The 18,557-nt window shown below is 33.5% G+C and overlaps 3 protein-coding genes across 7 annotated transcripts in view; 2 read left to right on the forward strand and 1 right to left on the reverse strand.

Annotated features, from left to right (window-relative positions):
* The window catches only part of LOC149388130 (truncated transcription factor CAULIFLOWER A-like), a 53,690-nt gene that overhangs the window by 31,338 nt on the left and 3,795 nt on the right, over positions 1–18,557 (forward strand). The window contains exons 1-2 of one of the 5 annotated variants that reach the window (XM_089623709.1): positions 10,819–11,349; positions 11,439–11,645. The exons of 3 other annotated variants lie outside the window; for them this stretch is intronic. In XM_089623709.1, coding sequence (XP_089479835.1) covers positions 11,267–11,349; positions 11,439–11,645 — 290 coding nt within the window. In that variant the 5' untranslated portion in view covers positions 10,819–11,266. Of the gene's footprint in view, positions 1–10,818; positions 11,350–11,438; positions 11,646–18,557 lie in introns of those variants that run through there. One more of the 5 variants, XM_089623706.1, reaches the window with a different exon arrangement.
* Positions 1,738–7,460, forward strand: LOC149388134 (MADS-box protein CMB1-like). The gene is made up of 8 exons (XM_089624609.1): positions 1,738–2,063; positions 3,068–3,152; positions 3,586–3,650; positions 3,808–3,907; positions 5,425–5,466; positions 5,581–5,622; positions 6,854–6,963; positions 7,146–7,460. The coding sequence occupies exons 1-8, from the start codon at positions 1,879–1,881 to the stop codon at positions 7,222–7,224; spliced, it is 708 nt and encodes a 235-aa protein (XP_089480735.1). The 5' UTR covers positions 1,738–1,878; the 3' UTR covers positions 7,225–7,460.
* On the reverse strand, positions 15,154–18,150 carry LOC149388135 (uncharacterized). The gene is made up of 4 exons (XM_089624617.1): positions 17,788–18,150; positions 15,681–16,480; positions 15,479–15,590; positions 15,154–15,227 (listed from the first exon to the last, which is right to left on the reverse strand). Exons 1-4 carry the CDS (start codon positions 17,795–17,797, stop codon positions 15,154–15,156), a joined length of 996 nt encoding a protein of 331 aa, XP_089480743.1. The 5' UTR covers positions 17,798–18,150.

Here is an 18,557-nt window from a genome sequence, read left to right on the forward strand (position 1 = left end):
TAAGAGTGCAGTTTGAGAGATCGAAGGAAAAGTTGTTGAGCAATTTGGAATGCAAGTCCATAATGCAATGGCCACAACCTCCATCACTCTCAAACTGCTCTCTAAAACCATCTCTCTCTCTCTCTCTACATTCTCTGTAATCCAAACACCACCGAACACAATGTCTCGTCGCGGCGGCGGTCGAGGATTCGTCTCAATTATGACCTAAAACAACAAAAGTTATTTTGTAATTTTGTGTTACCAGAATTTTGTTGGTTGTCATTTTAGGTAACCATAACTCCCGAGGTTATATCGAAAAACCTTAATAGAAAGGTGGTAGAGAAGATGGTTACTCTCTTTAGCGAATCAAACATGGGTGGTAAGAAACCCGCCTACGATGGACTGAAGAGTATGTACACTGCAGGAGAACTTCAATTCCAGTCCAAGGATTTCGTTATCAAATTAGATAACGTAGGCGAGACCTGGAATTCAAGGTAGTCGTCAAGTTTGCGTCGAAGCCCGACCTCCATCACCTGCGCCAGTTTCTTCAAGGAAGACAGCACGATATACCGCAAGAAACCATACAAGTGTTGGATGTTGTCCTCCGGCAAGCTCCAGCAATGAAGTAAGGGTGAATGTCTGTTTAGAGTGTTTAAATACTATCAGTGATTGTTGTTATATATGTTTTTGTTTTCTTATACATATGTTTTTTTGATGCATGTATACTGTTGTTGGGAGGTCTTTTTTAACTAGGAATTTCCGATGAAGATCATCGGAATCCATCGGATTCCGACCGAATCCGATGGATTCCGATGGTCTTCGTCGGAATCCATCGGAAATTTCCGATGAAGACCATCGGAATCCATCGGATTCGGTCGGAATCCGATGGATTCCGATGATCTTCATCGGAAATTCCCAGTTTTAAAAAAAAAAAAAAAAAATTCACCTCTAAATCTCATTCAAATCAACCTTAAAAAAAATTAACCTCCAATTCGGTCGAATTTGGTGTGGTGGGCGTTGGAACTCGTCGGATTTAGTGTGGTTGGGCGTCGGAATGGGGCTCACGTCGGATTTGGTGTTCTTTGGTGTGGAGAGAAAATGAGAGTGAGAATGAAATAGATGGAAAAAGATGGAGAGAGGGTTTATTTTTGAATTAAGGGTATTTTCGTCCAAAATTGGTACAAAAGTCCAATTTTGGATATTTTTTAACTAACGGGTCTAATTGAGATATTTCCATAACTTTTGAGTCTAGAAAATGAAATTTCTCTATAACAGTCGAGCGAAAAAGTAATTTCAGACACTTGTCAATGTTTTGTAGTGGTGGTCTTCTGTAAACGACTGACACGCGGCAGCCCTAACTGTTAGGAATATATAGGACAAGACATATCATACTTAGTGTTCTCGTTTGTAGTAACGGACAAACACACACAAACAAAAACATAAAAGAAATTATAAATTATAAATGATAAATAGAGAAGTGATATGTAGCATTTAAAGCCACATTTTTCTAGTCATATGGTAAATGAATGAATATTTAAAGTTAAGAAGATAAATAGTAACACGTGTACTGTCTTATTCTGTCGCAGTTATATGTTTTTACTTTTCTTGGAATCTTAAGAACTAATAACACAAAGTTAACTGATTGTAGAGCTAAAACAAAAGTACATGTAAACTAAAATATATGACATTAATTAGCAAACCCTTTTTCTTTCTCCGGATATGGTGTTCTTTTATCGTTTCCTCTCTTGAACACAAAAACATATTGGAGCCTATAGTTGGCGATCGTACGGCTTTTGCATAAGAGGACCTGAAAATAAAATAGACCCTAAAAGAGGAAGAAGTGGAAGATCGCACAAAAGAAGAAGAAGAAGCATAAAAAATAAACACAGTGGTATAAATATGGGAAGAGGAAAAGTAGAGCTGAAGAGAATCGAGAACAAGATTAATCGACAAGTCACTTTTGCGAAGAGAAGGAATGGGCTTTTGAAGAAAGCTTATGAGCTCTCAGTTCTGTGTGATTCTGAGGTCGGACTCATTATTTTCTCCAATCCTGGCAAGCTCTACGAGTTTTGCAGTGGCTCTAGGTATATATATTAATTGATTTTTTTTTTCTTCATGTGATTATATCTACTATTGTGTATATACAGATCTACTTTTAGGTATAGTTGTGTGAGAATTTTATGGTGTTGGTATATTTTTGGTATTGCGATCTTGGGTTTTGTACTACGTTTTGCAGGTATTGTCGTTTTTTTTCTTTTCCTTTTCTTTCTAAAAAAATATTCACACCATAGATGAGATATATTTCTGAGAACTGAGTATTTCTTTACTCCTCTTCAATGATCCAGTGAGTAAACTCTGATTTTGTATTTTCATATAAAAAAAATTGTTTCACTTTATAGCATTTTTGAATCAAGAGATCTGCTTCAAAATGATAGCTCCTTTAATTATCAATCATAAACTGTCACAAAAATCCGTGTCTTGAAGGGGGATTATCATATATATGATTTTTGTTCCCTAAGTTATTTGGTTTGTATTCTCTGCTATGTGTACTCTTTTTCTTATTTCTACTATCTTCTTTTCCATTTCTTTTCTGAATTTCTACATGTGCAATCTACCTGAAGGTGATGAAACTACCACTTCAAATTGTGTAACATGATTTTTAAATCCATATAATTTAATACATGTGAACTACAATACTTTTGATTTTTGTTTTCTTTTCTATTCTATTTTTAACTATAACATATGCACAAAGGTCCTGTTTTCCAAATCATCATTTATATTACTTTATAGAGAGGTGTATAAAATACATTATATACTGAATCAGACCTCTCTATGATAAAAACTATATGACTTTGATTAAGTCCAAGTGACATAAATTGAACAGTATACAGTACACTACACATATATAGCATAATAAACTAATAACTAATAAGCAGTATTTTTTTTTAACGAATGAGCAGTATTATTACGTTGTACTGATAAATCATCATCAAGATCAGTCCATGAGATTTGAATCAGTACATCTTTAGTTAGAAATTAGTGGGTCCCACTCTTAGGCAGCTAAATATTGTTGATAATCGTGATCCAGTATGACCAAGACAATTGAGAGATATGAAAGCTGTTGCTATGGAGGTCAGGATGGGAAACAATCTGGAAAGGAAAATATTTCACAGGTACATACATACGTAAAATATTTACACAAAAAGCAAAGTTGTGACAAATGTGATGGGACCTAATAATTTAAAAAGAGAGACGTAAAGGTATTTCTAATACGTCATAATTCGGTTGTAATTTTGTCACACCCCTAATTTATTTTAACCTGGCCAGTTCTGCGAGACAGTGATCTATAAATTATATTCATTGAAAAAAAAATGTTGCTTATGTATATGCACCTACTAAAAAAAACCATATGATTGCAAAGCAATACATAGTAGTAAAGACTATTAAACCTATCTTATTAATGTGTTTGTGTTGTATATGTTGTTGAGATGATCTATATATATATATATATATATATATATATATATATATATATATATATATATATTAATAGAGCTTATATTACATATCTATGTCACTAATCATGGTGATGAGTTTCCCAATCAGCAGAGCAGCTACCAAGAGTACTTGAGGCTGAAAGCAAAAGTCGAGAGCCTGCGAAAAACGCAGAGGTATAATAACCTATTATTTAAAGTCGATAATAATAAGTGTAGGTTTAATTAATTTAGAATTCATTAATTTTTTTCGCTTGTTAACAGTGCGACGATGTACATATATATGAGTTCCACGTTGATTTAATTTTTTTTTTTTTATTTCTCACATTTTTAGGCACCTTATTGGAGAGGATTTGGAGCAGTTGGGACTGAAAGACCTTGGACATCTTGAGCATAAGCTTGACATGTCGTTGAAGCAAATTAGGTCAATAAAGGTATTCTGAATATATTGTTTTGACTACTAATATATATATATATATATGTGTGTGTGTGTGTGTGTGTGTGTATGTGTATATATATATATGTATATATATAATATACATGATCATATGAAGCATGTGTGATCAAAACTAAAATTATAATAATATCAATTTTATTTCGCTCTTGGATTTACCCCAAATGGCAACAAATAAGTTATATTTGCAATATATATGAGTTTAAAAGCTGTGGTAGGTATCACGGTATTTTAGATTTATCTTGAGAAATATTTTTTGCAGGATTATAAGCATAATATATAAGAACGTACATGCTTACTCTATATCCATCATTAGAAAAATTAAATTATTACGAGATATCTAATTATAGCTCAAAATTAATGACACTTTTAATAACTAGGTTTCACAACTTCTACGTATCCGAAAAATTCAAGGACATGAATATAATTGACGAAAAAAAATCACGATTTTATTAGACTTGGCTAATAATTATCTGTCCGCTATAAATTATTAATCGATTATTAACTATTGACCAATTTATGGATTGAATCGTCTAATTAATTTATTAATACATATAATTTTGGCCATTAGATTGAAATTCTAATGTTGGATACCTAAATGGTTTAATATAAAAATCTAATTGAATCGCATGACACAAGTAATACACCCTAATGAATATTTTATTAGGTATGTTCAAATATATGATGATGGATATAATTTAGGGCTAAACTCGATTTGATTGACAAGTTATATTTAATAATTCGGAATCCACCATGAAATTCTCTCATGATTCAATATTTCAAATTAGAGAAAAAATTGAGGGCCGGATTGAAAATTTAAATTTAGCAAACCGAATAAATTTTAACATTTTTTTGGTTATAGGGCTAGAAAAATTTACCTCTAGCAATACAAGAGGCTTACGCTTGTAAGGCAAGCGAGAATGTCGTGCTGGTCGAAATGGAGAAACTTGATGTCTGGTCTAGAGAGAGAAAGTATCAAAGGCGGGAAGGAGAGGCCATGACGTGGCCATAAATATTTACCTCCTACTTTGAGCCATTTGTTTACCAAATTTAAATACATGGCTAACCTTAAGGGATTTAAACGAGCAATGATTTGACATACCAGTTTAGGTTAAAAGTTAAAACGGATTTGGGAAGAAAATAAACTATAAGAAGTTAAATTCATGCCCTCGTATGTGAGCATAACTTTTTGTGACGATATAGACGAGTCTGAATGGGTATATTTTTATACCACTAGACAATGTCATTTTCTGATTGTGATAATTTTGACTTCTATATGTTAAATTCGGCGCAATGTAATTTGTCACTGCATATCACACTAATATAAATAGTTTCCAGAGAAAAACTAAGCTTGGATTGCCTATACTTTTATGTTATTTTCTAAATAGGTCTTATATCTCATCTATTTTTAAGAACATGTTGACTTATCTTGCCTTTCACGATTAGTTATGCATGATCTATACTAACCATACTGTTTGTTATTCACTACCTTTGCAGAACCAGTTTCTAAGTGATGATCTGTCTACTCTTCGAAAGAAGGTATATATGAGCACTTTATGTGTTGTAAGAAAAACAATATTGATAAAAATAAATGCTATATATTTGATATATGGCTCTGAGAGAAAAAAAAATGTGGATTTAATGAACATGCAGGAACAAGAGCTGATTGAAGCAAACATTGAACTAAAAAGGAAGGTAATTTAAATGTTTATTGTTATTTGCTTTACGTTAACAATAAAATTTGTGTATTTGCTGCTATGATATCATTGATGCTTTTTTTTTCAATGAATTGAAATTTTATAAAAAAAAAAAAGTAATTGCTTCAACACCACCGTTTGATAAGTTTTTTCAAATTTCCATCAAAAGTTTAATTTGGCCAAAATTACCAATAAGTCACTTGTACAAATACAATTTTATCTTCAACATGATATCAACAATTGACATTTATTATTGACATAGATGTCTACAATTAACGTTTATTGTTGACATCTGTGAGTTTTGAGTTCTCTGTTTGTTGATATAAATGTCAACAATTGACATTAATTGTTGATGATAAACTTGTATTTGTACAAGTGATTTAATAGTATTTTTGGCCAAATTAAGTTTTTGGTGGAAAATTGGAAAAAAACTTATTAAATGTAGTAGTTAAGATAATTTCTCTTTATAAAATGAGGTGCATATTTCCTAGAAGCACATTGTCTAATTATATACTAGTGTTATAGCAACGACATTTATAAGATTACAAGTTAATTGTATTATTGTCAAACGAATTTGAGATTCTCATGATACTTAACAATGTTACATAACAAAGATATCTATATATATATATATATATATATATATATATATATATATATATATATATATCAACGAATCACATATGTAATCTAACTATATGTGTGTGTGTGTGTGTCGTGTGATGCATATCATTAATAGTGTTGTTATATTAATAAACTATGTCTTCTTTAATTTTCGTAGGCGTGTACTCTTGCAAAAGGTAAAGAAAATTAAAAAGCAAATGCTTCACATATGAACCTTAGAAGAGTGTTTACCAGACATGATGATGAAAATTTATGGGTTTGTTATACACCCCCACTAGTTAATTAGTTGGTAATTGGTTGTACATAATTCTCTACTTAAATAGATCAAGTTTGAGTATTAAACGAGTGTTTGCCCGATTGGGACGCAACATATATTGAAATTTGACTCATTCACACACATAATACTAATTTTTACTAATACTATTCCACCATTCCATAAATACTTTGCTACATTTAATCTGTCATTTGAGCATCAAAGTAATTTTACAAAAAAAAAAACACTAATATATAAATGGTACATAGATCTCTTTCATCATCTGTCTGACGGAAGAGAATAAAATATCAAATAGGGTCTAATAAAATTTGCTGATCATGATCATATGTAGTTGGAGATTCTTAGTCTATGTGAAACCAGAGGGCAAAATGGTACATTCGAGAACCAACCGATGCAATTCAACTTTGAGCGTCTTCAACCTGATTATGCTATGCATACTAGGTAACAAATATCACTCTTCCTTTAAATGATTATTTTTGTTTGGGTCGATTTAATAATAATGATACAAAGTTAGGTGTAATTTTGTGTTTTTTAAACAAAAAATAATTAATTATTTATCACCTGTATATTTAATTTAATTTGTATTTATTTTCCTTAAATTTCTTGTTGCTATTAAATTGCAGTTACAATGATAATCTCCACTTTGCGGATATAGAGAGCAAGCGAGGGTGCAAAACCTCATGGATAGGTCTGCTTGTCTAGATAGATGTTTTGATCTTTAAAGGTCTTTATTGCTCTTTAAAATTATTATTATTATAATATTATGTTTCCTGTGGGGCAACAAGACAATACGGACTTTTTTCTACTTTGCGTGTGATTTGCGTGGAATTGGTAGCTTGTGAGCTGAAAGAACAATTTATGCATATTTGTTATAAGATCCTTTTTTTTATTTCTCATCATAAATACCTCAAAAATTCAATTGTATCTAAGACATACATATAACTAATTTTAGATGTGGTTCATAACTTGGTCTAGTGGTAATTCTTATACCGTTTCTCATCACAAGTGAAAAATGACACTCCTAATAAAAAAAACGACAAGCAAACGACTCTTAAAGCTGAGTCATGAAACGGCTCTGGAGGCTGAGCTGCAAATGACTCCGAAGGTAGAGCCTCTACTAGCTTTGAGCTCCAAATGTTCTCACAAACGGTTTTGAAAGCTGAGTCGCAAAACGGTTTTGGAGGCTAAGCCACAAATGGCTCTGAAGGCAGAACCTCTAATGTTTTCACAAACGACTCTGAATGCTGAGCCACAAAATGACTCTGGAGGCTAAGCCACGAGCTTCTAACGGCTCCGAAGGCAGAGCCTCTAACGGCTATGAGCCCCTAATGTTCCCACAAGTGTGAAACCACAATCCGAGACAACTCAAAGCTCAACTCTCCCTATGAATATCATCCATGATGTAGAAGAAAGGACAACCAATTCTAAGAGAAGAAAAATACTACAACTTCTCTCTCTTTATTCTTCTCTCTTTCTCTCTATAAAAATTCACTCAACACATACCCACAAAATAATGCTAGAATTACTCCACATCTCTCACAGTTGATTTATAAAAACACAAAAGATGAATGATCTACTTATTTTCTCTCTAGAATTGAAGAAGAATTATTCTCTCCCTCTCTCTCTCTCGTATTTTTTTTTCACAAACAAAGGCTGAAAATTATGCCACATTACATTCCTTCTAAAAATGTATCAAAGAACTTGAGAAATCAAATTCTCATGTTCTTCACTTAGTAATAGGAACATTCTATTATATATCACATTTTGTATCTTCTATTTCAGCAAAGAAAAATGAAGATCATGACAAACCACACCACCCACGTCGAGTTCCCAAAGGTCTCCACCACGGTTGTAATCAAAGATCGATACACGTCACAAGCTCGCACCTCGACACGTCATGTCTCGTGAATGTTGATAAAAAAAATGCATTAACAGTAATTCCACATTTATATCCACCATGAGGTCCTGGATTCGATCTCATGAGCTGCAAAAATGCATGCTCCTTATACTGATTAATGTCCATTTATTATAATATAATTTTGACCGATATGTGCTCTTGCATTGTGAGTATATATATCATGTAACATTGACCGATAGTACCACTTCTAAAAAATAAAAATAAAATAACTTATCTTTAGCTAATAAACCGATATACATACATAGACATGCATTAGAAAAACGAAACACCCATATCGATTGGAGAGAGTATCAAATGCAGAAGCTAAAAGTGTGCCAAGTGTGGTTGAGGAATGCCTTTTTTTGCCCTTTTAGTTGTTTTATTTATCTGCTCTCCGAAAATGGAAAATATATACATGCTCATCGTATAGTAGTCTTTTACAGAGATCCTAAACATATTGTGTTGGTCATGTAATTGAGCTTTTATCATGTTACCATTTATTGATGTCCAAATTTGAGCTCATTCTCTTCCTCCCGTGTCAATTTCTCATATGAAAGTATTTCCACGCGAAATAAACTTATCAGGAAAATTTACAGATAAAAAAGGAAATTTAAAGTACGAAACATGAGTTTGCACGTGTACGTATTTATTAAGAGTTTGGTATCCCTTCAATGTTTCCTGGTCAAACTAAAAAGCTATTAAAAGTTTGAACAAGGAAAAAAAAAAAAATACATGCACTACATGTATATTCTTACATGTGAAAAAAGAAATGATCGTATAATACTATTATCTGTATGAATTTATATTCTGACTTGGAAATATGGTTGTATATTAAATTGCACATGGGATGCGTTTCATGGTTGATAAACAAGTACTGTACATTAAAGTGAGTGTTAAGTGATTGTCCTTTCTTTAATCTTTTGATTCTTTCCTCCTTCCTTCTTTCTTTCCAAAGAGCATCTATATCTAGTAAATGAACAATTTTATTTTATTTATTTATTAGATGGTAGAAAATAGGTTGTAATAATGCATATTTCAAACCCTAAGGTATAATTATTAATTAATTGCCAATATGTTGTATATTTTGTTTGGAGTTTTCGCTTACTCTCACGGATGAAGTTTGATAATATTAGAGATACTTTCTTATTCTCGAATCAATTCTTTTATGCCACGTGTACTTTGTTCGGCAAAATGTTTATTTTCTAAAGAACTGGACATCTTCTACGTTCCCTCAAAATATCTGTGGAAAATACATTTACACTTTAAGGTTAAAGAGCTATGTGTCAAGCTAATTAATTACTTCGGTGGTCAGCTAAGTATTTCAAAGCTCTCTCTCTCTCTCTCTCTCTCTCTCTCTCTCTCTCTCTCTCTCTCTCTCTCTCTCTCTCTCTCTCCAATGCGTACAGCTGCGAATATTATGTAACGAAAATGCAAAAAAAAAAAAAAAAAAAAATCAAGAATCTTCCCTTGGATATATGCATCTAATAATAATTATCTAGATATATTTTGTTATGCTAATAACATGACATTTTAAATGTGGAACAAAAAAAATAGATATATAACATATATTGGAAAGGAAAATCATGATGTATAACCAACGTATATACAAAGAAGAAGAAGATAATGTATAACCAACGTATATACAAAGAAGAAGAAGAAGAAGAAGAAGAAGATAAAAATAGAGCCTAAATGATCTCATCATCAACTTCTTGCTCCTCTAAAAGAAATTGGAGTATGTTGTAAATTATTGTGCTAATCAAATATCAATACGCATCATATATTTAGTAATCAGCAGTTTTATTTTTCTACTAGGACAATTTAATTATCATAACTGTACACTTTTTTTAGAACATGCTGACAATTTTAAAAGTGGGGCTATTCAGTTAAACTGTTTTTTCATGATCAAAATAATAAACAATACTTGTTTAGTATGTTTTTAAATGGTCAAAAGGGATACTTGTTTAATATGTTTTTAAATGGTCAAAAGGGACGGAGCTCATTTTTTTTTTTTTTAGAGAGAGAAAAGGTCCACACAGACCTTGAGAATTTAATTGGTCATTTCATCCAATACTTCCTCTTGCAACTCAAGAGGAAGAGTACAAATCCAAGATACATCAACATTACAAATCCAAGACATAGATACAAATATAAAAATAGTAGGGAAGGGAAAGGCAAAATCAACCACGTAAATATGGGTAATTTAAATAAATAAATAAATAATTTGCTTTTCGAATATTACACACTTCAGTGACTTCACTGCAGAGTAGTCACTTGGACCCATCCTTGTACTACAAAAGAGAAACCATTTTTTTCTTTACAAAATATTGATCCAATGGTGAGAGTGAGACAACAAAAAATTTAGACTCTTTCCCACGACATAGTCCTAGCCCTAGCCCTTACTAGGGGTAATATAGGAATACATGACAAGACAAAGGTGTAAATAAAAAAGTAGCGATAACATATGTATAAAAAAGTGAAGAAGAATCTATGGTAGATTGGTGGTAGATAAACGCCGTCAACAGAAGCAGTGAATGTTTTATTTTGTGTGTGTGTGTGTGTGTGTGTCCGTACAAGACCCCTGAAAAATCTCATCCTCTCTCTCTCCACTGCAGCCAATAACGACATGCACACACTTAGACAGCCAATCATAGATCGACAACGCATCATAAAAAACCACCGTTGATTTTACCTCAAAACCACCACATCTCTAATCTCTCTCTCTCTCTTTCTCTCTCAAATAAGCCACGCTGAATTCACAATTAACACAAAACCCTCCATTTCAATAAGTTTTCCTTTTTATTAATTACCTAACCCTTTCTTTAAATATAGTGTACCCATTTATTTCTCATGCTATCTGAGACACCTTCACATTTGGCAAACAAGAAACGCTTTCCTTTCCCTCTCTTAAATTGGGGGTTTTTAGTTTCCAGGTTGGGTATTTGTTTCTTTTTATGTTCGAGGACTTTCCTTCTTTGTGCTTTTTATTTTCCCCACAAGCAATAATAATTATTATTATTAGGGAGAAAATAGAAATAAATAAAATGGGAAGAGGTAGGGTTCAGCTGAAACGGATTGAGAACAAGATCAATCTGCAAGTGACTTTTTCCAAAAGGAGAAATGGTTTGATGAAGAAAGCCCATGAGATCTATGTCTTGTGTGACGCTGAAGTTGCTGCCATTGTCTTCTCTAACAGAGGAAAGCTCTTTGAATACTCCACTGATTCTGGGTAACAATTAATCACTCTTACACATATATATAGTTTTCTCTTGTAAGAAATAATAGTCTCTAATCCAAACACATATGATTAGAAACATAAGCCTTAAAGCGGAAGCTAAATGGATCAAGCGTTTACCTCCGGCCATTGTTGTCGGAAAAACGTCGGAGCTTCAACGGTGCTTCGGAATGGCTTCGCCGGCGTCTCGCACTCCACGGAACGTCGTTTTGCTCTTCTAAACCTTGATAATCTCGAACTAGATGGTGTGTGTTTTATGAATGAGAGTTATCGGCTTAGGGACCAAAACGATCGGTCTCAATTTATAACCCCGAATTCTTTCCCATCAAAGTAAAACGGAAATGAGACATTAATTGGATATTATTTCGTTTGATTTAATAGACCATTATTATGAGATTATATCATAACGTATTCCTTAATATAGAATATATTGAATATACGATATTAATGTATATGTATATTCTATATACGTTAATTATATCTTACATTCTCCCACTTGGTCTATAAAATCTAATATACGTCACAAAGAAAAAATTAATATATGGATCATGGCGATAGGTCCTCTATAAATAAGTATTATCTTCCATGTATCACATATATAATTTCTTTCACATAATATCCCATCAAATATAATGAATAAACCATATGTTTATTCTAGGTCCAAACTTAAGAAAATACTTCTCAATTCAATAATGAAAATGAATGTGCACAAACCATACGAGAAATATTAAACTGAATACGAGTTTCATAAATGGAAATGTAGCGTACTATGAAAAATTACATTATGGAACCAAGTCCCATATTTTCCACATGATCCTTAAATTTCTTTGGTGGCATGCCTTTAGTCAAAGGATCGGCAATCATCAACTCAGTGCTAATGTGTTGGATGAGCATTTTACCATCCTTAACACGTTCTCTTATGGCTAGATACTTGATGTCGATATGCTTACTTCGACTTCCACTTTTATTATTCTTAGCCATAAAGACAGCAGCTGAGTTGTCACAGTACAACTTAATAGGCCTAGAAATAGAGTCTACAACTCTAAGTCCAGATATAAAACTCTTCAACCAAACACCATGTGATGTAGCTTCAAAACAAGACACGAACTCGGCCTCCATGGTGGAAGTAGCGACCAGTGTCTGCTTCGTGCTTCTCCAAGATACAGCTCCGCCGGCTAGCATAAACACATATCCTGAAGTGGATTTTCTGGAATCTATGCAGCCTGCGTAGTCAGCATCAGAGTAGCCAACCACCTCCAATTCATCGGTTCGTCTGAACATAAGCATGTAATCCTTTGTTCCTTGAAGGTATCTCATAACCTTCTTTGCAGCTTTCCAATGGTCAAGACCTGGGTTACTCTGATATCTACCCAATACTCCAACAGCATATGCAATGTCAGGTCTGGTACAGACCTGAGCATACATAAGGCTTCCTACAGCGGAAGCATATGGAATATTCTTCATTTGATCACGCTCAAGATCATTCTTTGGACATTGATCAAGACTGAATTTGTCACCCTTCACAACAGGTGCTATACTTGGCGAACAATCTTTCATCCGAAATCTCTCTAGAACTTTGTTGATATAGGTCTCTTGAGACAAACCCAAAATGCCTCGTGATCTTTCTCTATGGATCTTAATGCCAATGACATAAGATGCCTCACCCATATCTTTCATATCAAAGTTCTTAGAAAGAAATTGTTTCACCTCGTACAACATTCCATTATCATTAGTCGCTAACAAAATATCATCCACATATAAAACAAGGAAACATATATTACTCCCACTGACCTTCTGGTATATACATTGATCCATGACATTCTCTTCGAAACCGAAAGAAGTGATGACATCATGAAACTTTAAATACCATTGGCGGGAGGCTTGTTTTAAGCCGTAAATGGATTTATTAAGTTTGCAGACTAAATGCTCACCGTGACTAGAGGAGAATCCTTCAGGTTGTTTCATGTAAACCTCTTCCTCTAGATCTCCGTTAAGGAAGGCCGTTTTCACATCCATTTGATGTAGCTCGAAGTCAAAATGAGCTACTAATGCCATAATTGTGCGAAGTGAATCTTTCTTTGATACGGGCGAAAATGTATCAGTGTAATCAATTCCTTCTCTTTGAGTGAACCCTTTGGCTACAAGTCTTGCTTTATGTCTCTCGATGTTGCCTTGTGAGTCTTTCTTTGTTTTAAAGACCCATTTGCATCCGATGGCTTTTACACCATCAGGCAACTCGACAAGATCCCAGACTTGATTCTTTCCCATAGAGTTCATCTCCTCAATCATAGCCTCGTGCCATAAGTTAGATTCTTTAGAACTTACAGCTTGTGAAAACGTTTCAGGATCATTCTCGGCTCCAATGTTGCCATCCATTTCTTGCAGATATACTTCATAATCACTAGGGATTGCTGAATTTCTAACTCTAGTAGATCTTCTTAATGGTGCTTCATCATTCTCTTGATGATCTTGTTGTTCAACAGGCTGTTCAACATGATCTCGATCAGCAACTTGATCTACAGGATCAACATTATCAGCTCGTGGAACTTCAATAGTTGGTTGTCGTACACACGATTGAACTTGAGGAGTGTGTATGATAATCAATCTATCACTTGAACTAGAGGGTTCAGCTTCATCGTGATCCATTGCAGGGACCGAATCATGCAATGGTTCACTCCCACTAATCAAGTCATTCTCAAGAAATTTTGCATTCCTTGATTCCACAATCCTAGTACTATGAGACGGACAATAGAATCTATAACCTTTAGACTTCTCGGCATATCCAATGAAATACCCACTAATAGTCCTAGGGTCTAGTTTCTTTTCTTGTGGATTATAAATTCTCACTTCACACGGGCATCCCCAAATGCGTATATGTTGCAAACTGGGTTTCCAACCTTTGAATAACTCAAAAGGCGTTTTCAAAACAGCCTTGGTTGGAACTCGGTTTAATATATACACAGCCGTCTTTAGTGCTTCAGTCCACAAGAATTGAGGAAGTTTCGTGGTACTCCTCATACTTCTCACCATATCCATTAAAGTTCGGTTTCTTCTTTCTGATACACCATTTTGATCTGGAGTACCAGGCATCGTGTATTGGGCAACAATCCCATGTTCTCGAAGAAACTTCGCAAATGGTCCAGGTGCTTGTCCATTCTCTGTATATCTACCATAATACTCACCACCTCTATCTGATCTCACTATCTTAATTTGCTTACCGCATTGTAACTCTACTTCAGCCTTGAAAACTTTAAAGGCATCTATAGCTTCATCCTTAGAACGAAGTAAATAGAGATACATATATCGTGAGAAATCATCTATGAAAGTGATAAAGTATTTTGGACCACTAGCATCCATGTCTGGACAACAAATGTCAGTATGTATGATTTCTAACAATTCAGTACTTCTCTTTGCACCCTTTTTAGACTTATTGGTTTGCTTTCCCTTTATGCAATCCACACAAGTCTCGAAGTCAGTGAAATCAAGAGTACTAAGTACCCCTTCATTCACCAACCTCTTGATTCTTAAAATGGAAATATGTCCCAATCTCCGGTGCCACAATAGAGAAGAATTTTCCTTCATAATACAACGTTTCAACCCAGCAGTAACATTCAAAGAGTTATAAGCAGTATTATTTTGCAAAGTAACAGAATAAAGACCATCATGAGACAATGTACCATAACCAACAATTTTGGATTTATTTAATAATGTAAAACGATCATCCAAAAAGTTAAAGCCAAAACCAAAAGGTACAAGTCTCGAAACTGAAATTAAATTCCTTGAAAAACTAGGAACATAAAAAGTCTTTTCCAAATGCAAAATAAAACCAGTACTCAAAACCAAATTGCAAGAACCAACAGCCTCCACATGTGAGCTCATTCTCCCTCCTGAGAGGATGTAGCACTCACTTCCCACTGGCTTCTGTAGGTTTTGCAATCCCTGCAAGGTATTTGAAACATGGATTGTAGAACCAGAGTCAATCCACCAAGTATTATGACCAACATCAGTTAGATTTGATTCATAACATACAAACGAAAATTGAATACCTTTCTTCTCAAGCCAATTCTGGAACTTAGAGCATTCTTTCTTCATGTGTCCTTTCTTATTGCAAAAGAAACACTTTGGCTCTTTCTTAATGTCCGGTTTGACAGAGAGCTTGCCTTTGCCTTTGGCACGATCTTTCTTCTTCCTTTCGGAGAAAGTCAGATTCACTTTCTCACCCTGTTCCATAGCCAACCTATGCTCCTCTTGAACACACATGGTCATGAGTTCATTAATTGACCATTTATCCTTATGTGTGTTATAAGAAATCTTAAATGGACCATATTGTTGGGGCAGAGTGCACAGAATGAAGTGAACCAGAAAGGTTTCAGACATTTCAACTTCCAGCGTCTTTAATTGAGCCGCAATATCCCTCATACGCATGATATGATCACGCATACCTCCTATTCCAGTGAGCTTAATGGATGAGAACTGCATGATGAGAGTACTTGCCAAAGCCTTATCTGAAGTGACAAATTGATCGTCAATTGCTTTCATTAAGAGACGAACATTGTCATATTCCTCAATTGAACCCCTAACCCCAGCAGATACTTTGGTCTTTATGAACATAACGCAGAGGCGATTAGATCGCTCCCACTTTTCATAAAGATCAACCTGATCAGGGGTACTTTTCTCAGTGATTTTAGGGGGTTCAGCCTTCCTTATGGCATAGTCAATATCCATCCATCCCAACTGAAGGAGAACTCTTTCTTTCCAAACCTTAAAGTTGTCCCCTTTGAGTTCGGGAACATCGCACTTAACATCAGAGTAACTAACAGTTTGACTAGCTGCAATTTAAAGAAATTAAACATGCTTATTAAACTTATGTTTTGAAGAAATTAACTATATCATGATTTACCAATGTAAAACATGTACTTAATGAATCTAGAGACATAAAATTTGCCTGTGGGCTGAAATTCTAATTCCATTAGATTCACACGTTATGATAAAACTAACAAACTATGTTCCTTTTCCTAATACCTGTGGGTTAATTAGGGAATATAATTTGATATTTTATCCTAATTAATTATACAAATATTATAAAATTTCTTGTGGGTATATTTTATAATATATTATATAATTAACTACAACTATTGTTTTATGTGATTTTATTTCTAAATTATAACTTAAATTAATTAAAGATGCTGTGGCTACTCTCTAATTAATTAAGATTATATAAATCACTTGACCTTATAATTATTTTAATAAGATTCTAACAATATAACCGTAACTGTATTATGCTAAATGTTATACATATATTACAAACGGTAATAATAATAAAGTGTACAACACAAATAACTAGCACAATATCATCGTATACAATAACACTTAAAATTTGCATATAAACTCCATCAAGCAAATTAAAGAGCAGCATATGTATATATACGATTAAAAAACATTAAATAAAACAATCAATATATTTCATGTACAGAATTAAAAGTAATGCTATTTGTAAGAACAAAAACAAAAAGCATAACCGTATTGATGTATTACTAAAGTCAAAATTGATAAAATATAACAACTCTGCTTTATCAATCAATTCGTACATCAGTGCCATTATTTTAAACCGAATACTAGCTTAATGGGTTAAAAAATAAAAAAATAAAAAATAAAGCCCAATTAATAAAATACACAAACCAAAGCCCAAAAGAGCCAAGCCCGTAACATTAGAAACAAGACAGCATAATGCTTTAAACGACATGATGAATAAAAAACGACAATAATATTTTTAACAGCGTAAAACAAAAAACTACATGTCGTTTTTAGTCGTCTTCAACCTCCAGACGGGTTAAGATAACCCGGTTGAGACCCGTTTAAAGACCCGACTCGTTCTCCCTCATTACAGCACCAAATTAAGTGGTTCAAAAGCCAAAAAAATCAGAAAACAATTTTCCAAAAGATTCGTATAAAAATATTCGTGTTTTAACGTCACAAAATTAGAATCCGAAAAGCTCCATGAAAAAGTTTTCCAAAAACAAGACAAAGGTTTATGAATGCTCTGATACCAAATGTAAGAAATAATAGTCTCTAATCCAAACACATATGATTAGAAACATAAGCCTTAAAGCGGAAGCTAAATGGATCAAGCGTTTACCTCCGGCCATTGTTGTCGGAAAAACGTCGGAGCTTCAACGGTGCTTCGGAATGGCTTCGCCGGCGTCTCGCACTCCACGGAACGTCGTTTTGCTCTTCTAAACCTTGATAATCTCGAACTAGATGGTGTGTGTTTTATGAATGAGAGTTATCGGCTTAGGGACCAAAACGATCGGTCTCAATTTATAACCCCGAATTCTTTCCCATCAAAGTAAAACGGAAATGAGACATTAATTGGATATTATTTCGTTTGATTTAATAGACCATTATTATGAGATTATATCATAACGTATTCCTTAATATAGAATATATTGAATATACGATATTAATGTATATGTATATTCTATATACGTTAATTATATCTTACATCTCTCTCATATCATATAAATCATATACCTTGATTATTAATTCATTTTTATTTTTCTGGGGGTTCTTCTCTTTCATTGCATTCTTTGTTAGAGATGTAAAATTTTGTTCTTTATTTATTTTGGGAGTTTTTACTGAAGTATACAGAGTGATCACAATCATGAGTCAAAATGGAAGATTTGACCAGTAATGCTATTTTATGGATTTAGGATAAGCTTAAAGATATATATATATATATATATATATATATATATATATATTTGGATTATATTTTACCAGTTATATATGTTTATTCTGGGTTAAGGGTTAGGTTAAAGATATGTTCATCGATACTGATCAGTAGGGTTGGATTAGATTTCGCTTTTGAATCTGATCTATAATATATAGTGATCTTCACTTCTATAA

The sequence above is a fragment of the Urtica dioica genome, chromosome 8, assembly GCF_054948205.1.
Source record: "Urtica dioica subsp. dioica isolate 48M chromosome 8, U.dioica_male_clone48M_v1_H2, whole genome shotgun sequence".
NCBI classification, from domain to species: Eukaryota; Viridiplantae; Streptophyta; class Magnoliopsida; order Rosales; family Urticaceae; genus Urtica; species Urtica dioica.